The sequence below is a fragment of the Lolium rigidum genome, chromosome 3 (assembly GCF_022539505.1).
Source record: "Lolium rigidum isolate FL_2022 chromosome 3, APGP_CSIRO_Lrig_0.1, whole genome shotgun sequence".
In the NCBI taxonomy this organism is placed as follows: domain Eukaryota; kingdom Viridiplantae; phylum Streptophyta; class Magnoliopsida; order Poales; family Poaceae; genus Lolium; species Lolium rigidum.
Window position 1 is genome coordinate 303,128,822 of NC_061510.1, and position 21,398 is coordinate 303,150,219.

At 41.8% G+C, this 21,398-nt stretch overlaps 1 protein-coding gene across 1 annotated transcript; it reads left to right on the forward strand.

The window, feature by feature from the left end:
• Positions 1-777: 777 nt before the first annotated feature.
• On the forward strand, positions 778-6,318 carry LOC124699772 (putative protease Do-like 14). Its single transcript, XM_047232020.1, has 9 exons — positions 778-967; positions 1,908-2,085; positions 2,159-2,288; positions 2,964-3,175; positions 3,278-3,359; positions 4,087-4,229; positions 4,868-4,988; positions 5,230-5,322; positions 6,001-6,318. Exons 1-9 carry the CDS (start codon positions 778-780, stop codon positions 6,124-6,126), a joined length of 1,275 nt encoding a protein of 424 aa, XP_047087976.1. The 3' UTR covers positions 6,127-6,318.
• The last annotated feature ends 15,080 nt before the right edge of the window (positions 6,319-21,398 follow it).

Here is a 21,398-nt window from a genome sequence, read left to right on the forward strand (position 1 = left end):
TGTACTTTGCATGATAATTTGACAAAAATGCACATGTGAGAAAATGTGAAATTGCTAAGCCACAAAGAAAAGGACAAAACAAATGGCATCAACACATTTAAAATTGTTTGGCGGAACCCAAATTGTTGTCCACTCGGTATGTATATTCATTCGCAATCCGTTTTCGACACCATATTTTTGTATCGACGAGGGCTTTGAGACTAGATCACTCATGGTTATGTTTTGATAGTAACAAAAACAAAATCTCCTGGTACTATAGGCAAATAACATGCAAGTTAAGAAGTTGGCACATGGTAACTTTAACACTAATCCATCATAAATTTTATTTAACGTCGGATGTCAGAAGGCGAACAAAAAGTACTCCCTCCGATCCTAAAAAAATGTCCAACAGTTAGTAGAATTGCTTTTTGTAAAATGTGTTATCCGACAATTTTTTAGGATCGGAAGGAGTAGTTGAAATACAACATGGAGTTTAGTTTTGAATATTTCATCTACTCCGTAGAGAAATGGTAGTGAGATCGGATCATAAACATGGCATACAGTTTGCGGGTCAAAATATTTTGAAGCCGATTTGAACAAACACTACAAAATCTCTGGAACCACCTCGTGCGAGGTGGGCCGTCGCCCGTCCGTGGTTGGGCTCAAACGCGCTCTTCTACATCGCTAAAGTGCCGCAGACTGGCCCAGTGGTTCACCAAGCAAGTGGGTCACTCGCAGCAGACCACTTTTTTTTTTTCTCCCGCAATCCAATTTCAAAGCGATCGCGAACCATCCAGAATGTTCCGGAACGCGCGCCGTGCCACCCTCCTCCTCGCCGCCGGCGCCGCCGCAGCGGGAGCAGGAGCGGGCGGCATCCTCGACCCCACCACGGCCGTCACCGTGTCTGCCTCCACGCCGCTCCGCCATCTCCTGTCCACCGCATCCACGGGACTCCTCTCCAGCAACCCCCTCTTCTCCCCGTGGCAAGGTTCGATTTGTTTGCCCGGTCTAGCTCGCGGTTGTCCACCTACGTACGAGCAGGTCGTGTCACTAATTAATTCTCCATTCCCGATGATTAGTTTTTTCAAGTGCGCTGTGGTGCCATGCGGAGAGCTTCGATATTGGAGCCAGCAACCTGTTGTTTATGCGGCAACACCCGTGTATTCACACGGTTTTCTTTGGTTTCAAATTAGCTATTTTTCGCAACAAGTAAATATTGAAAGAATGACACAACGTTTACAAAAAAATTAAACATTTCCTACAAAGGCATCCTTGCTGATGATTATTAGATTTCCAAAAAAAAAGTAAAGCTTGGCAATTTGGCATTGAGGAGATAGAGGAAAGGGAATCTCATTAGGTTGTGGAGGGATACAGCAGTAGAAGGAGGCATTCTTTGGGAATTGCAATAGCGAGAAGAGTGTAGGTGATTAGTATCCCAACAGAAACTAATGCTTGTATTAGTAGTACCCATATAGACCTGCACATTGTTCTTTGAAATGATAAAGTACATTTATTTCTTCATTAAAAAATTAAGTGACCAAGATTGAAGTATTTAGCTGCGAAAGTGGAACAAATTCTATCTCGGCACACAACTGTGTCTAAAATAATGTAACTAGAATTTAGTTGTTGTCCTTTTCAACCAGATTAATGTGAGAATTTGTTGAGAGTGCGCAATCAGGATAGTAACATGTGTGCATTTGTTCTGAACGACTAGTTAAACTAAATTGAGGTGTGATTTAAAGATCCAGTTGATTACCAGTTTTGGCAGGGGCGAACACTATGTGCAAACCCATGTACATTATCAACCTATACATTATAGCAACGTGCCCATGTAGCACTATGTTTCGCCCAATAATTGCCTATGTATCTTGTTATTTACTAAGAGATTACTTTTCAAAATATCTTACGGTGTTCAATTTTTTTTACAGGGAGGTTTCCTATCATAATTTCCTTTGCATCTGCATTGGTTCCACCCACTAACCTGAGCAACCAAGGTTCTGGTGGAAACTCAGATCATTCGAGATGTCTAAGCAGGAATTCAATTGCCGAGGCTGCAGCTGCAGTTGCTCCCTCTGTTGTGAACATTTCTTTTGTGCAAGGTGTGAATGTAACTGCAGTAGATGTTGTCAAACTTATTACCTGTTTCACTAGCTATTTTAGTAAATCTGCAACTATTTCTTGTAGAAACTCAATGGGCGCAAACTAAGCGCGTTGGATCAGGAACTATCATAGATCCAGATGGAACGATATTGACATGCGCCCATCTTGTTCCAGATACTGAAAGCACGAAAGCAGTCCTAAGTGGAAAGGTTATTAATTTGGCACTACCAGTATCTCTCGGTGTTTATTTTGAGTTACTCATTACAGGCCGACAGTATCTGTAGGAGTTTATCTTCATCAAATGAAACTATTATCATGCTTGAATATGAGTTGTTGATTTTCCAAATGTTGGAATCCCAAAGTCTTTACAGGAGAACCTGCTCAGCTGCTCCTGGGTGAATGCTGTTTCTTGGATGTAAACGAAATTGGCAAAATTTACACATGTGAATGTTTGGGTACTCTATGTGCTTGTGAATTTACTCAGTAAATGTTTGGGTACTCTATGCATGGTTCAACGGAATGTCCTTAGTCCTTTACAATTCTTTCAAGTTATAAACCAGCCAAGATAGTGGAACTAAGTAGTAGGGTTGAAATTCTAGGCTTTAGCATGGGACCAAAATTCGAGTGAAAGCCACAGTATAAATGTATAATACTCCAGCAGTAGTGGTAATATTCGAGTGAACTAAGGAGTAGATAATGTCCCTTTTCTAACAAATTACCAAACAGTAATGGTGCTTAAGGTACATCCTTTAGTTACTCTTGCATCCTCTTCCTCATTGTTAAAAATGTTCCAGCAGCATTTTGGTTGATCCAGGAGAATAGCTTTCAATACATGTTTGTTAGATATTATCTTTCTTACCTCAGAAATGGGTCAACTGTAACAGGTTACAGTGACTTTACAAGATGGCCGTGAATTTGAAGGCGTTGTTCTAAATGCTGACTGCCACTCAGATATCGCTATTGTGAAGATCAAATCCAGCACACCTTTACCAGCTGCAAGGCTTGGATCGTCATCTAAAATTCTACCAGGTGAATGGGTTGTTGCTTTGGGTTCCCCTCTTTGCCTACAGAACACAGTTACAGCTGGCATTGTAAGGTTAATATTTCACTAAAACCCTAACCTACTGGTTCGCTTCTGATTCCATGCTTGCTATTTATTTGTTGACTTCAGTGTTCCACTTTCACCCCTTTCTTGTAGTTGTGTTGACCGGAAAAGCAGTGATCTTGGTCTTGGAGGAATACGAAAGGAGTACATACAAACAGATTGTCCCATTAATGTGGTAAAATCTCATACTTCCTATGTGAACATGCATATATATGAATTAGTTAAATAAGTGGAAACATTATAGCAGTATTGTATCATAGTTTAAAATAGCAGGCTATTTCATTTAGCCTCGACATTTTCAGAAGCTAAGAAAGGCTATAGCCGGGCTATAGCGGGCTAATCCATTTAGCCTTTTTTCACAAATAGGGGAAATTTCAGTTACATCTTGCCAATAATTATATATATTTGATCGTGTACAGTAGATCTGAAAAATCATGAGTTGAAATGATATTCCTAAGAGCTCCATGTAAGGGTGAGGACCATACATCCAACAGTTTTTATGAAGACGTTAAAAATTACAGAACAAGCAAAATCTGAAACTATAAGTAGCAGCTTAAGCTATTTAGCTGTCATTTACCTTCTTCTGTTACGACACTCAACTTTCTTTTCTGATCTATTATTCACTCTGGGTGGTAACCATAGATTTGTTGTTATATTTTCTTGAACGCAACAAGCAGTTTGATACTTTGGTATGAAAGATGTAGCCTGCCAAAACTGATCATTGCCAATGCCATCTTGTTTTGTGTACCTGCTTTCTTCTTACACTAATCCTAAAAAACAAGGCACCCGTTCCTTTCATTGTTGCCGATGTAGCCTCATATGTTCCTAATACAAACATATGTGGTCTGTTTTGCTCTCTAATTTTCTCTAGAACAAACAGTTGACATATTTGCAAGCTACAGGGAAACTCTGGCGGCCCTCTTGCTAACCTCGATGGTGAGATCATTGGAGTTAATGTGTTGAAAGCTAAATCTGGTAATGGTTTGGGCTTTGCAGTACCAATTGACTCTACTGTGAAAATAATGGAGCACTTCAAGAAAAATGGGTATGACTTCTCAGTTGTATAATGCCGGTTGCATTTAACTATTGTACATTGCTTTGTAGTTCGCCCCCAATTGGGAATTTCTTTGTTTACTTTGGGCTATGACCTGCACATTCGGAGTGACTAGAAGTATAGAACATTTATTTTGCCAAACTAGGCATTCTATGAGGTAAATAAAGTGGCATGATGGTAGAATTTCCACTTTATATACAAGAAATTAGTTGATTGGTAGCAAGCTGTGTGCATTTACGTTTATAAATAGATTCTTTGGATTACAGAAGTATTACAGCTGCACAACACCTGCAAGTATAGGATTTCAAGATGAAGTATGCTGGCTGGTACAGAGGATTATGATAATATACTCAGCTATGCAATCTCTCTTTTTTCCTTCTCGTTCTTGTTTTGGCTTACTTTCATTTCTGTTGGGTTTCATATCTAGCCTACCCCAACTTGCTTGGGAAAAAGGCTTTGATGATGTTGTTGTTGTTGTTGTACTCAGCTATGCAATCATCTCCAGTCTTTTTGTCTCTGTTGCAAATTTTACTAAAATCCAACATGATGTTGCTTTGTGAGCCTAGTTGTTTCGGAATATATCGTAGTATGTTTAGCAGGTACTTAGATTTCTCTAATGTGCTATGCAGGAGAGCTGTCCATCCGTGGCTTGGTTTAAAAATGCTTGATCTTAAGCCAACGATCATTGCACAACTTAAAGAAAGATCAAGTTCTTTTCCAGATGTAAGGAAAGGTGTCCTCGTTTCAGTGGTAAGCTATTTTTAATTCGTCTCGTATGACGAGGCACTGTGCAGCCCGGATGATTTACTCTTGAATCCCCCACTACAGTGCTACAATAAAATTTGTTGTAAAATTCTAATTATCACAGTTCAATGCCCATTATTTTTTATGTTTCCGGCTGGTTCTGACTAATTATTCTTCTGAAGTGTCACTCTGTGGTATGTTTTAGCATGAGTTTGGCAATGCTGACGCTAGATGAGTGAACAACCAGGTTACACCAGGATGCCCAGCTGAACGTGCAGGATTTGCTCCTGGGGACGTAGTCACTGAGTTTGATGGTAAACCGGTGGAAAGCGTGAAAGAGGTAACTAGGCTAACCTCTGGTTGTGGGTTTAAAAAAAATTATCACTTGCAATATTCCTTGTTTGAAAGTAGCAATGATTCCGTGTGATACCATGTTACGGAAGTTAAAGTAATGATGCTAAAATGATTTAAGCCAGGTGCTAGAACAGTGGTGGTGTTTTGGTTCATAGGTCTAAATGCACCTATTAAGAAAAATGCATTTTAAGTTTAGTCTAAAATGTTGAAAAATTATGAAGAAAAATCCCGGATGTACATTTGGACATTCTATGTTCATTCACAAAAGTTTGTGGAAAAAAGACATTTTTTGTGGCCTACGTAAAAAAGATAAAAATATGTCACGTAAAAAGCTATTTTGAATCACCGAAAAGTTTCCTTTTTACACAGCCCATAAAAAATGTCATTTCTTTGCGAAACATAGTGTGCGAACATAGAATGTCAAGATGTACACCCAGAATTTCTTTTTGAAATTTTTTGATATTTAGAAATATACTTTTTTGACAACGGGAGCATCTACACCTATGAGCCAAAGATGATTTCTCTCTCTGGTACCTATTGTATATAACATTTCATGCGCTTCTGGAGTTTCATTCCAGTGTTCTGTACATCGAACTCTGAGATATCATTTCAAGAGGATCAGATTACTCTTTTTATAAACGAGTTAATACAGTGTTCGTTGCAGATTATTGACATCATGTGGGACAAGGTTGGAAGGCAATGCAAAGTTCTTGTGCAAAGGGCGAACAATGTATCTGTGATTTTGACAGTTACACCGGAAGAAGCAGATGATCAACAGTTATCTGCTTGAGATTAATGAGCTAAGTGGAGAATTTTCCAGTGCAACTAAAACTTTCGTTGGAATTTATTTTGTGTGTGGCCCGTAGACATTCGATTGAGTTGGATGCATGGCTAGGGTGGGTCCAGAAGGGAAAGAAACGTAGGCAATATAGGTATGATAGTGCAGTGTTGAGTTTGCAAAAAGAGTCTTTTGGAGCACATTTTAACAAACTGGGGTTCATTTTGCTTCTTTTGGGCTGTCCATTCAAGTTTAGCACATTTTTCTGTGAGCAGAGTGGTTGTATCAAAATCTAAGAGGGAAATTATGCTTACTTGGTAAAACTTCTCACCAAAAGATGTGGGCTTATCATGTCTTCATCTGATCATAAGTAATCTCGTAGGCGTAGCCTGTTGTCTGTTGATGTTTCTAAATGAGATAGGCAACAGCTCCAGTAAGGTTTGTCTGATAGAACTTGCGTCATAAAGGCATGGTAAAGGTGGACAACGTCATAAATGAGCAGAAAGTCATCGAATAATAATTCTGCTTTTCGCACACTGCCTAACCTTCAACGGTTGCATGCATGACTGTTTGGAAGCAATGTTTTGTCTGAGTTGGAATTTCTGATTCTTCTGCAATTTCAGGTTGGTGCCTTGTGCGGGCACGTCTGCCTTGTGTGACACCCAAAACCTAGGTCCATTCTGATTGGTTGTTAGATGCAACGTCTCTTAACTTTTGGTTGAAATGTCCCTCTCATGCTTCATCATGGGGATGTATTATTTGTGGTAGATGTACGCTTTCTGTCTAGTTGTAGGGTGTAGCAATAGTTGAATATGTTGGAATCTTTGCGCTTAAGTATTTTGAAATCCTGTTGCGTATGATAATCATTTAGAAAAATACTTGTTTGGTTAATTCAAGGCAGGTGCTCTGCTTAGCATTTTTGTTGTGAACATGGTGGGATGAGTAGGGTGATTGTCAAATCAAGGCAGCAATTCAGCATCAACCTTAGATCCTCTCGGCCACTGCAGCTATGGTGGCCGTGTCTAGCTAGGCTAGACATCAAGTCACATTTCAAGATTCCTTTTGGCACAAGATTTCGAACCATGCTGGGGGTGTAGGAACCCTTTTGCAAATCATGTGTGAAATACCGTTTCATATTCTGCAGAATGCTACAGAAGGGGATCCAAAACTAATGCAGGAATTTTGTGCGACAAACTTGGCGGGAAGAATTGTGAAGTTTCACCAAAGTTGATAGGGTTGATACTGATATCTCTGCTTCAAAAATTGCCGTGCAGTTAGTTGTCATCTGTAAACTTACTCTGCAAGAGCGCCGTTGCAGTATGAATTCATTGGGCTCAAATATTAGTGCGAGGAAAGATGGCAGTGCCCTCCCCTTGCTTCTTCCTTCAGGGAAAGCCTGATGCCTCCCCTTGCTTTAAATGTTCGGTGGCAAAAATACCCAAATGCAGAGGCAGATTTCTTTAGAGATACAGCACCCTCCCTTAGCACAGCCTAGATATATAACATCTTAGCATTTTCAGGAACGAACTGGCCGGGCTACAGTGTGCCATTCTTGGACTGGTGCGTGCAACCCCATTCATCTTAAATACGGCGATGATGATCTTTTGAGTATCTACCTCTCTGATTAGTGACACAAACTTGGTTTTATCTTCGGAGTTTCTTGGCTTACTTAGGTTATAGCGTCTTATGAACACAGATATTTGGTCTTCTCCAACACTCCATGAAGGAAAGCGATTAAACCTGTTCAGTACAAGAACTTTTCTTTTGTTGCAAAAAGAAAAAAAATCTTTTTCCGAGTTGACCATGTAGAATCTGAGAATGTTAATTCGTCTTTGCTCTAATCGTGAGAATGTAAATGGGAAACAAGGATAGGGAGAAGCCTCACCGATTCACAGTTAACTTCAGCTGTCATATTCTCTACTACTGTTATCACCCGCTCCTAGGTTTCATGAAACGATGACAAGTGGTTAATATGTTGCAGTTCAGCATCATGTGGAAGGTCCAAGCCAAGTTACGTACCGTCCATACCTTTGTTGCGAGATTGTTGTCGGTGTTTTCTCATGACAAGTCGCTGCACCATATATTTGACATATTTCGAACGAGTGACTTTTATGTAGTACCGTTACTGTTGGTAATTAATTAGCTGATTAACTGACATGATAATAAATTAAACATATGTACATATATATGCAGTGTTTCGTCATGCAAGTCGCTGCACCATATATTTGCCATATTTCGAACAAGTGACACAACACTCCTTTTACGTTGTACCGTTACTGTTTGCTAATTAATTAACAGTTTAACTGGCATGATAGCACAATATGAAACATATATTCGAATATGTACATATATATGCAGTATTTGGTCATGACAAGTCGCTGCACCATATTTGACTGTCTAACTGTTTGTACTTAATTAAGTGACATAACACCCATTAACGCTCGTACATATATGTGCCGTGTTTGGTCATGACAAGTCGCGGCACCACATATTCGACGCATCTCTCGAACGAGTGACATGACACTCTCTTTATGTAGTACCGTTACTGTTGGTTCGTAACAACTGACGTGACACAAGTACACAACTAAACATATTCTTCAGTACGCTAGCTAGCGCTAAACAGAACTTCCTAAATCTCTGCTCATAGAGCTTAGAACTTGTTTTTACCCTAAATCTGAACTTGAATTTCAGTGGTTTTGACAGGTAGCTACAGATCATGGAGCTTGCGACGTCGACTGAGGATTAAAGAACCCATCAGCTCACTAAACCTTAAATCGCCTCCCTAAGTATTTTATCAAGCACAGCTTGGACAGAAAACAGAAGCTAATTAATTAACTAAGCCGGTGCCGTGGGAGGGGCGGCCAAGTGCACGGTCTCCCTGTCGCCCATCTATTCCGCTTTTTACCATTTCGCTTCTTCCCCTGATATAAAAATGAACATACGAAAGCAGCTATACGGCAACAGCGACGCGTATGGAAGCAAGCAGCGAAAAAAGGAGAAACGGAGGTGGCGGGAGAGAGCGACGTGGGTGACGAGGACGGGTGCTGATTGCAATGGGACGAGAAGTTCGGCAGAAAAGATCGCCTGGACGTGGCAGAGCTCGGGAACACGGTGGTTGGTCCCGGCGACGGCTACGGCGACGGGGAGGAGGTCGATGCCGACGGCGGCGCGAAACGAACGCCGTTTGTGTTCTCCGCGCGCAGTGCTTACTGCTTAGGAGGAGCTGGGTTTCGGGCGAGAGTACGAGCGCGTGGAAGGGGTTTAGGGTTTGTCGAGCAAGAATGGCGCATGTAGGACATGGGCGAGCGTTAGGTAACTGCTAGACCCGCAGAGGCAGAGCTGGTAGAAGATGAAGGGATTGTGGAAGAAATGGCTGCTGGGCGCTGGCAGACGCGGGCCATTCTTACAGCTCAGCATATATACTGTCTGCTTATGATGCCATGCCAAGTCCCCTCACGGGCGGGCTCAAACTGATCATAGTAAGATAACCTTTATATATTTATCATTGATACGTGGAGAATTTGAGACTTAAGAGATTTTCTGATTTTTTAAAGGCACATCATGTTTCTCCAATGTTATTATCACCTCGTTGAGTTCGCGTTGCTTTTAACAGTGGCGAAGACAACAGTTAAAATTGATTTCTTGGAGACAAATATCATCAAGACCGAGTTGATAACCGACCAAGAGATATTCAAAATTCTTGCTCCATTAAATTGCAAAAGATTTTTTAGAAAGGTAAAGCTCTGCAATTGAGCTGACATTGTTGGTATGTTTGTAGGTTTTAATTATAATCAAATATGTTTCTATTTTTATTGTATGAGTGATTGTGTTTGAATCATATATATCATTATGTTTCCGGACTATTTTGTTCTTTGCACAATTGTTTTTAGAGTTTGACATACCTCAAATTATTTCCGCCCTTCACCATTGTGTAGGGTGTACTTGTTATTATCTTGATATGGTATTTATCTTTTATAAAAAAATTATTTACTTTAACAGTTTGCATTTGTTCTGTGGCAAAAAGAAGCAAAGGACTCAAAAGATACATTATATTTTCACATGCCTGCCAGCCCTACCTTCGGTACAGGTGCCTTTCTTGAACTGGTGAGACTTGAGAGCAAAAATCCATTCAAGCTACGTGATTGTTTTTCAAGAACATGCAAGTTGCACGTCTTCTGCATTAAGATTGGAAACAATGAACACGATACAAGCCACGAATGACGATGACTCCACGCAGGCCCCCTCAAGCTACACACCATGCATAACAGCTTACAACACACCTCCAAACACCACAAAACGAAGGCTTGTCTTGGCCAACCTCCAGGCGCAATGGTGAGGAGACGAGGCACAGAGAAACAAAGCCGTGTCACTCCTAGGAACTAGCTGCCTCAGTACCACAACCCTAACCCAAGACAGCGCAGGTCAGTACTCAGAGTTTTTTTTTTTTTTTTTGCCTCCCAGTGATGATTAGTGACACAAACACAACCTTCTCTTGAGAGTTTCTTACCTTCTTCATCAGTACCCAGAGTGTATCAACACACCTACTTGGTATTCCTCGAAACCTCCATGAAGAAAGCGAACAAACCTCTTCGGCAAAGTGAAATAAATCTTTCTCCTGCTGTTGCAAAATAGATTAATCTAAATTTGGATATATCTAGACATTATCTACTGTATAGATATATCCAAATTTAGATAAATCCGTGACATTCTTTTCGCGCGGGAGGGAGTATCTTATTGTGTACTGATAGTGTAGAAGGTGCCGATGGTAACTCGTCTTACTCTTTAACCTCGAAAGTAAATTGCAAAAAGGAGACATGGAGAAATGCTTCACTGATTCGCGGTTGATTTCAGCTTGACATATTCTCTACTTCTCTTACGACGCGCTCTAAGGTTTAATGGAACCGACAACACAATACGACCATTCCTTGGTTGCGAACTTTTTGTCGATGTTTCGTAATGACAGGTCGCTGCGCCATATTTTTGACATATACCAAACGAGTGACATAACACTCGTTTATCATGTACCATTACTGTTGATAATTAATTAACCGACATGACGCAAATGAAAACATATTTTGGAGTAGTCTAATGCTGAGTGGACCAAAAAATATTCTAATGCCAGCTCCGAGAAAGCTCCATAAAGTAAAGCGAGCAAACTCTTCAGCACAGAGAAAAAAAAATCTATTTCTTGCTTGCATGAAGACAAAACTATTCAAATTCTGAGCTGTGGGTGTGGAATCTGCGAATGCTAATTGCTCCCGCTTTTCGATCGTGAAAGTAAATGGAAAATTGGGAGCATAGGGAGAAATGTTTCGCCGATTCAAGGTTAATTTCAGCTACTATCATATTCTCTACTGCTCTTACGACGTGCTCCAAGGTTTAATGAACCGGCGGCAAGTGGCTAAGATGTTATAGTTCATGTAGAAGGTCCACGACTAGTCGACTGACTAGCCATCCATAGGAATACGACCATTCCTTGGTTGCGAGATTGTTGTCGATGTTTCGTCACGACAGGTCGCTGCGCCATATTTTTGACATATACCGAACGAGTGGCATAACACTCGTTTATCATGTACTGTTACTGTTGGTCATCAACTAACCGACGTGACACAAATTAAAACATATTCCAGAGTATTCTAATGCTGAGTGGACCGAGATATTTCCTGATCTCAGCTACGAGAAAGCTTACCTATTATTTTGTTTCTGTTCTTTTTCACCCTGGGCCTAGACATGAGACTTGAACTTGAGTGTTTTTGACAGTTAGCAACATGTCATCGAGCTTACGACGTGGACTAGCAATTAAACAAAGCGATCACTTGCTCACTAAACCATGATGACCACCTCCTCAAATATTTTGCTAACCAGAGCTTGGACAGTGACAAGATTAACAAAAATTAAAGCTAAGCTGGTTGGCTTCCGACCCGCCGGTGCCGTGGGACGGGCGGCCAAGTACACGGTCTCCTCGTCGCCCATCGTTTCCTCCTTGCACCATTTGGCTTCTTTTTCCTCCTAATTGAGAAAAACAAACGAAAGCAGCTGGAGCAACGGCGACGTGGACGGAAGCAGGCAGCTGGAAAAGAAGAAGCTGGCGGAGGTGGCCGCGATGGCGACGCGAGTGACGAGGACGCGTGCTCATCAATCGACTGCAAAACAATGGGCAGTAGACCACGGATCGACGAGGGCGGAGTGTATCTTGGGTTTCTTCGCATCAGCTGAGCGCCGCTGCGGCCGCGCACCGCCGCTCTCGCTGCGTACGTTCTCTCTTGTCTGATATGTCCCCCATCGTTTCTGTTGGGATCTCCAAGGATACGTTCTCTCTTGTCTCATATGTCCCCCATCGTTTCTGTTGGGAGCTCCAAGGATGGGTAGCAGTAGCACGATCCCAGTGCAGAATCGGGCTACCATGTGATAAAAAGAAGACTAAGGGCATCTCCAGCGGCGCGACGCAAACGGTCGCTGAGCGACCGTTTTCGTCCGCCGTGATCGGAAATGTGTCTGGGGCCTGTTCCAGCGGGGCGACGCAAAGTGACCGGGCCGTCCGCGGAGACGCAAACCTGGCCCAAATATGCGCCAGGTTTGCGTCTCCGCGGATGCTCGCCGGTCCCGCGGAGCGTCCTGCATTTCTTACCCGGTCCCGCATGTTAGGGACAGCGAAATCGACCGCTTTGATTTGCTTCTTGTTCCCCTTCTTTCCTGCCCTAGTGCGACGGCACCACCCCCACCCCTAGCGCCGCCGTACGACCGTAGCGCCGCAGTAGTCGGCGTCGGCTCCGTTCTTGCCGCGCGGGAGAGCAGGAGCGTGCTCCGCCACGTACGTGCCGGCTGTTTTCGGCCGAAACGCTCCCGGTTGCGCCGCCCACGACCTGTTCGGTCAATTGCGCCGGTAGGTTTCTACTCGTGTTTTCGGCGCTATTGTGCGCGGCCATTGATCCGCAGTTTGCACCCACGCAGATGGACATGTGGCAGATGTTGGACAAGTTCCGCGCGGAGGTTGTCGACTCCTCTTCCGACGAGGAGTCCGATGAGTCCACGCAGACATTGGCAACTACTGCGGCCTCCATGATCCACGAGTTCACCTCTAACCCGGGGCCGCAACACCGGGGCTCTGTGAAGGGGCGCTCCAAAAACCCGCCGCGCAACAGAGTGGAAGGGCAGGCCCGCCTCCACAAGGACTACTTCCACCTCACCAATCCGATCTTCCCGGAAAAAATGTTTCGGCGCCGATACAGGATGTCAAGGGACCTGTTCTTGGTCATTCTACGGGGCGTCAGAAACTACGACCCCTACTTTCAATGCAGGCGCGATGCAACAGGTGCGTTAGGCTTCACCTTGTACCAAAAATGCTCTGCGGCTATTCGCATGCTCTCATATGGAATGGCTGCGGATATATTCGATGAGTATCTTCGAATGGGTGAGAGCACCTGTCTTGAGGCCATGTACAGGTTTTGCCGAGCCGTGATTGCCGTGTTCGGAGAGTATTACTGTAGGAAGCCAACTGTTGAGGATACAAGGCGCCTCCTGTCTATCAACGAGTCTAGAGGCTTCCCAGGAATGATTGGCAGCATAGATTGCATGCACTGGCAGTGGAAAAACTGTCCATTTGGATGGCATGGTGCGTACAACGGGCATGCGGAGGGAACAACTGTCATTCTTGAAGCTGTCATATCTCAAGATTTATGGATTTGGCATTCATTCTTTGGCATGGCCGGTTCCAACAATGACATCAATGTCTTGCACCGATCACCGGTTTTCAACCGGCTCATGCAAGGCAAAGCTCCCCGGGTGAGCTATGAGATCAATGGAAATGCATATGACAAGCCATATTATCTTGCCGATGGCATCTACCCCGACCGGACCACATTGGTGAAGACCGTCCGTAATCCAAACTCCGAGAAGACGAGAAGGTTTGCGAAGATGCAAGAGGCTTGCAGGAAAGATGTGGAGCGCGGGTTTGGTGTGCTCCAAGCTTGGTGGGCAATTGTCTGTCACCCAGCAAGAACATGGTCGCCGAAGACCATGCATGAGGTGATGACATGCTGCGTGATCATGCACAACATGATCGTTGAGAACGAGCGTCCCGATGGCCGCAATGAGAACCAATGGGATTTCCAAGGTGAGCTGGTTGCGCCACTTCCCGGAGCTTCATCTTGGCAGGACTATCTACATAGGAATGTAGAAGTCACTGACGAGAACGTCTCCAAACAGCTGCAAACGGATCTGATTGAGCATCAATGGACATTGGCTGGCCATGCAGATCATGCCTAGAGGAGTACTATCTTATTTGCATGCAGACTTCTTAAAATTTAAATGTAATAACTATGACTTCGTTGAATATTATTTTGTTGTTTCGAAACTTCATATTTCATGCAAACGCGGAAATGCGTCGCTGATACGTCCAAATTGCATCACTATTTTATATCATAATTTGCTGTTATTCATTGTTATATTTCATATTGGGACACAATACTTATGTTATTTCATCTATTTTGCATGTTTCATGATTATTTGGAGATCGAGCACCGGAGCCGGGATTCTGCTTGGAAAAAGCACCGTCAGATGCGATATTTCGGAAGACCAACTCGTGGAAGAAAGTTTTACCAAAAATCCTATTTTTCCGGATGACGGAGGAAGCCGAAGGGGGAGCCAGCCTGGACCCGGGGTGGGCCCACACCATAGGGTGGCGCGGCCCATGGCTCCGGCCGCGCCACCATGTGGTGTGGGGCCCCTCGGCCTCTTTCGCCTCCTTTTCTTCGCGAAACCCTTCGTCCCGAAGACCTAAGCCACGAGAGGAATCCTCACGAAGGGTTACAGCCGCCTCTGCGGGGCGGAGAACACCGAGAGAGAAAGAGCTCTCCGGCGGGCAGGAATCCGCCGGGGAAATTCCCTCCCGAGGGGGAAATCGACGCCATCGTCACCGCCATCGAGCTGGACATCATCTCCATCACCATCATCATCATCTCCACCATCATCACCGCCATCTCCACCGCTGGACATCGTCACCGCTGTAGCAATTTGGGTTTGATCTTGATTGTTTGATAGGGGAAACTCTCCCGTACTCGATTTCTACTTGTTGTTATGCTATTGAGTGAAACCATTGAACCAAGGTCTATGTTCAGATTGTTATTCATCATCATATCACCTCTGATCATGTTCCATATGATGTCTCGTGAGTAGTTCGTTTAGTTCTTGAGGACATGGGTGAAGTCTAAATGCTAGTAGTGAATTATGGTTGAGTAATATTCAATGTTATGATATTTAAGTTGTGGTGTTATTCTTCTAGTGGTGTCGTGTGAACGTCGACTACACGACACTTCACCATTTATGGGCCTAGGGGAATGCATCTTGTACTCGTTTGCCAATTGCGGGGTTGCCGGAGTGACGTAAACCTAAACCCCCGTTGGTATATCGATGCAGGAGGGATCGCAGGATCTCGTAGTTTAAGGTCGTGGTTAGATTTATCTTAATTACTTTCTTGTAGTTGCGGATGCTTGCAAGGGGTATAATCACAAGTATGTATTAGTCCTAGGAAGGGCGGTACATTAGCATAGGTTCACCCACACAACACTTATCAAAACAATGAAGATTAATCAGCCGTATGTAGCGAAAGCACTAGACTAAAATCCCGTGTGTCCTCGAGAACGTTTGGTCATTATAAGTAAACAAACCGGCTTGTCCTTTGTGCTAAAAAGGATTGGGCCACTCGCTGCAATTATTTCTCTCGCATTTTACTTACTCGTACTTTATTCATCCGTTACATCAAAACCCCCCGAATACTTGTCTGTGAGCATTTACAGTGAATCCTTCATCAAAACTGCCTGTCAACACCTTCTGCTCCTCGTTGGGATCGACATTCTTACTTATCGAAGATACTACGATACACCCCCTATACTTTTGGGTCATCAAGACTATTTTCTGGCGCCGTTGCCGGGGAGTGAAGCGCTATTGGTAAGCGGAATTGGTAAGGAAAACCTTTACTGTTTGTGCTGATTTTATTTCTGCCTGCTCGCTATAAGTCATTATGGAGAGATCTTCTCTTCAATTTCTATTTGGGAAATCTACTACTACTGCAACGGTAGTGGATGAGGCGCCGGTGAGGAAGTAATACCATATAAAATACCTACGAAAATTATTGAACATGTTATGGATAACCGCTATGAAGGGGATGGAACCTGTCCATCCCGGTGATCATTTACTGTTTTTGCATGAATTATGCGGGTTATTCAAATGTGCGGTATTGCTATGAATGAAGTTAGGAAGAAGCTATTCTCTATATCGCTGTCCGGTAAAGCGGCGCATTGGTATAAATTGCTGAAGAATGGTGATTCTCTTGACTCGGGAGGACATTGTGCCTTTATTTTATTCCAAATTTTATCCTCCAAGTGAAATTCATAAAGATCGGAACCGCATATATAATTTCCGGCCTCATGATGGAGAGAGTATTGCCCAAGCTTGGGGGAGATTGAAGTCTTTAATGCTCAAATGCCCCATTCATGAGCTTCCCGGTAATGTTATTATTGATAATTTCTATGCAAGACTTTCTTTTCAAGACAAGATCTTGCCGGATACTTCTTGTTCCGGATCATTTACACGCAACAAAGAAGAGTTTAAAAGGGACCTTCTTGATCGGATCCAAGAAAATACTCGAAGGTTGGGAGAACGACAAAGATAGAGAATCAGGTATAATTTATGATTATAAATGCATTGAAGCTTTTATGGATACTGATACATTTCGTAATATTAGTGCTACATATGGTCTTGATTCTCAAGTTGCTGCAAACCTTTATAAAGCTTTTGCCTCTCATTATGAATTTCCTAAGAAGAATTTTGATAAGTATCATGAACCGTATAAAGATAAAACTGATTCATCTATTAATAAATGTGTTGTAATTGAAACTGCTGATCGCGTTATTCCCGAAGCTTATATTGAAAAAACTCCTTTTCCTGCTAAAATGAAAGAGTACTTTGTTATAAATAGTTCGGTTCATAAAAGTGAAAAGAAACCTAGAGAACCTGAAGAACAAATAAAAGTTGAACTCCGTCGTTGCAATAATTAAAGATCTTGTGACTGAAAATGTTGAGGAAGGTCATATTATTTTCTGTGAAGATGCTTCTAATATCGTTTCACATCCTAATAAACCCAAACAAGCTAGTGTTCCTATGCTATCTGTTAAAATTGGTGATCATTGCTATTATGGTTTATGCGATATTGGTGCAAGTGTTAGTGCTATACCTTATGAGCTTTACACGGAGATTATGCACGAAATTGATTCTTGTGAACTTGAAGATATTGATGTGGTTATTCAGCTGGCTAATAGAGAAACTATTTCTCCAATTGGTATTGTTCGAGATGTGGAAGTTCTATGTGGTAAGATTAAATATCCCGCTGACTTTTTGGTACTTGGTTCTCACTGCTAGTGAATATTGTCCTATCATTTTTGGTAGACCTTTTCTAAATACTTGTGGAGCTATTATAGATTGCAAGAAAGAGAAAATTTTGACTAAATTTGTTGGTGAATCTTATGAGTTTAACTTCTCTAAATTTACTAAAACTCCTTATAAAGCTGATTTGCCTAGTAATGATTTTAAAATGGAACACAGTGTGCATCTATTGTTCTTGTTCCTAATAATCCTTTGCAGCAACATTTGGAGGATAGCGAGAGTGAAATTTTTAGGAAAGAAAGAGATGAGCTTGAGGAGATTTTTCTTCGCCAACCTATTCTCAAGCATGATTTACCGGTGGAAGACTTGGGTACAACACCGCCACCAAAGGAAGATCCTGTTTTTGATTTAAAGCCTTTGCCTGATAATCTTAAATATGCTCATATTGATGATAAGAAAATATATCATGTTATTATTAGTTCTAAGCTTACAGAGTTTGAAGAAGAAAGATTATTGCAAATATTGAAGAAACACCAGGTGCTATTGGCTATACTCTTGATGACTTGAAGGGGATTTCTCCCTCTATTTGCCAACATGCCATTAATATGGAAGATGATGCGAAGCCAGTTGTTGAACCTCAGCGTCGTCTAATTCCCAAGATGAAGGATGTGGTAAGAAATAAGGTATTACGACTTCTTGAAGCTGGTATTATATATCCTATTGCTGATAGTAGATGGGTTAGTCATGTGCATTGTGTTCCTAAGAAAGGAGGAATGACTGTTGTGCCTAATGATAATGATGAGCTCATACCTCAAAGAGTAGTTGTAGGGTATAGAATGTGCATTGATTATCGAAAAGTTAATAAAGTTACTAAGAATGATCATTACCCTTTACCATTTATTGATCAAATGCTAGAAAGGTTATCTAAAAATACTCATTTTTGCTTTCTTGATGGTTATTCGGGTTTTCACAAATTGTCGTTAAAGCTAAAGATCAAGAGAAAACCACTTTTACTTGTCCCTATGGAACTTATGCTTATAGGCGTATGCCTTTTGGTTTATGTAATGCTCCTGCTACTTTTCAAAGATGCATGTCTGCTATCTTTCATGGTTTTTGTGAGAGTATTGTGGAAGTATTCATGGATGATTTTTCTGTCTATGGGAATTCTTTTGATAGTTGCTTGCGAAACCTTGATAAAGTTTTGCAGAGATGTGAAGAAACTAACCTTGTTCTTAATTGGGAGAAATGCCACTTTATGGTTAATGAAGGAATTGTATTGGGACATAAAATTTCTGACAGAGGTATTGAAGTTGATAGAGCTAAAGTTGAAGCTATTGAGAAGATGCCCTATCCAAGGGATGTTAAAGGTATTCGTAGTGTTCTTGGTCATGCTCGGGTTTTATAGGAGATTTATTAAAGATTTCTCCAAGATTTCAAAACCTCTTACTAATCTTCTTCAAAAAGATGTACCTTTTGTTTTTGATGATGATTGTAAGGAAGCTTTTGAAACTCTAAAGAAAGCCTTAACAACCGCTTCCTATAGTTGAACCTCCTGATTGGAATTTACCATTTGAAATTATGTGTGATGCTAGTGATTTTACTTGTAGGCGCTGTTCTTGGACAGCGAGTAGATAAAAAATTAAATGTTATTCATTATGCTAGCAAGACTCTTGATGCTCGCTCAAAGAAATTATGCTACTACCGAAAAAGAATTGTTAGTCGTAGTCTTTGCTTGTGATAAATTTAGATCTTATATTGTTGATTCAAAAGTTACAATTCATACCGATCATGCCGCAATTAGATACCTTATGACAAAGAAAGATGCTAAGCCGAGGCTTATTAGATGGGTACTTCTTTTGCAAGAATTTGATTTACATATTGTAGATAGGAAAGGTGCTGATAATCCCGTTGTCGATAATTTGTCTAGATTGGAAAATATTGCTTATGATCCTCGTTCTCGTTAATGATAGTTTTCCAAATGAACAATTAGCTGTAATAAAGGTGAGTTCGCGAGACAGTCCTTGGTATGCTCGATTATGCTAACTTTATTGTTTCCAAGTACTTGCCTCCAACCTTTTCAGCTCAAGCAGAGGAGGAAATTCTTTTATGACTTGAGGCATTATTTCTGGGATGACCCACACTTATATAAAGAAGGAGTGGATGGTATTATGCGAAGGTGTGTTCCCGAATATGAACAATAAGAGATATTGAGTAAATGTCATGGCAGTGCTTATGGAGGACATCACGCCGGAGATAGAACCGCGCAAAAGGTTCTACAATCAGGTTTTTATTGGCCAACTCTCTTCAAAGATGCAAGGAAGTTTATTTTATCTTGTGATGAATGTCAAAGGGTTGGTAATATCTCCGAGACGCAATGAAATGCCTATGAATTATACTCTTGTTATTGAACCGTTTGATTGTTGGGGATTTGACTTCATGGGACCTTTTCCCTCTTCAAAAGGTAACACTCATATACTTGTTGCCGTTGATTATGTTACTAAATGGGTGGAAGCCATACCTACAAAAAGTGCTGATGGTGAGACCTCTTTAAAAATGCTTTTAGATATTATTTTTCCTAGATTTGGAGTACCTAGATATATTATGACCGATGGAGGTTCTCATTTTATTCATGGAGGTTTTAGAAAAACTCTTGCTAGGTATGGTATTAATCATAGAATTGCTTCCGCTTATCACCCTCAAAGTAGTTGTCAAGTAGAACTATCAAATAGAGAAATTAAATCTATCTTGCAGAAAACCGTTAATAAATCTAGAAAGAATTGGGCTAGTAAATTGAAAGACGCACTATGGGCTTATAGAACTGCTTATAAAAACCCCATGGGAATGTCACCTTATAAAATGGTTTACGGAAAAGCTTGTCATTTACCTTTAGAACTAGAACACAAAGCTTATCGGGCTGTTAGAGAATTAAATAAAGATCCTAAACTTGCCGGTGATAAGAGGTTGCTACAATTAAGTTCTCTAGATGAATGGAGAAGTGAAGCTTATGAAAATGCTAAACTCTTTAAAGAAAAAGTTAAAAAATGGCATGATAGAAGGATCATCAAAAGAGAGTTTAATATTGGGGATAAAGTCCTATTGTATCGGTCTCCGTCTCAGATTCTTTGCAGGGAAATTACTCTCGAAATGGGAAGGACCATATGTTGTCGAGGAGGTGTATCGTTCAGGAGCAATTAAAATTAGCTCTCTCCAAGGCAACGCTACGCAAGTGGTGAATGGACAAAGACTCAAGCATTATATCTCCGGTGATTCTTATAATGTTGATGTTGATATTATTCGAGTGGAAACACCGGAGGCTTTCATCAAGGGACAAATTGACAGTCCGCCAGAACTCAACTTTGAATAGGTAATAGATCGGTAATGAAAAGTTCGCGATTTACTTTCCGAACATTATTTTTGTTGTTTTTGGAAAATATGAAAAATTACGAGTTCGAAACGGAGTGGAAAGGACGCACGAGGGCGTACCACCACAGGCCGGCGCGGCCCGACTCGGGCCCGCGCCGACCTATGGTCTGGCCGCCTCGTTGCCCCTTTCCGACTCTAGTTCGATCTGGTACTTTCCGTTTGTTCTGAAAACTTTTATTATAAAATCCCCCGGACCCCTGGAGGTCCGTATATCGTTTTCTCGACGTGTTTTGTTTCGAGCTGTTTCTGCCAGGATTTGTTTTAGATCTAGAGCCATCATGTCTTCATCGGGGACTCCGAAGGACAGCTCCTGCAAAGATGTTGGCAACTTGTACATGGAGGAGCTGAGGATGCACCCAAAGGAGTTAATGCTCGTCAAGGGAGAACTGCAGATCAAAGATGTTCAGGGTCCCAAAGGCGAAGGAAGCTTGGAAGACAGGATGGAGAAGCTAGAACAAGAGGTTTTCAATTACAAGAAGATG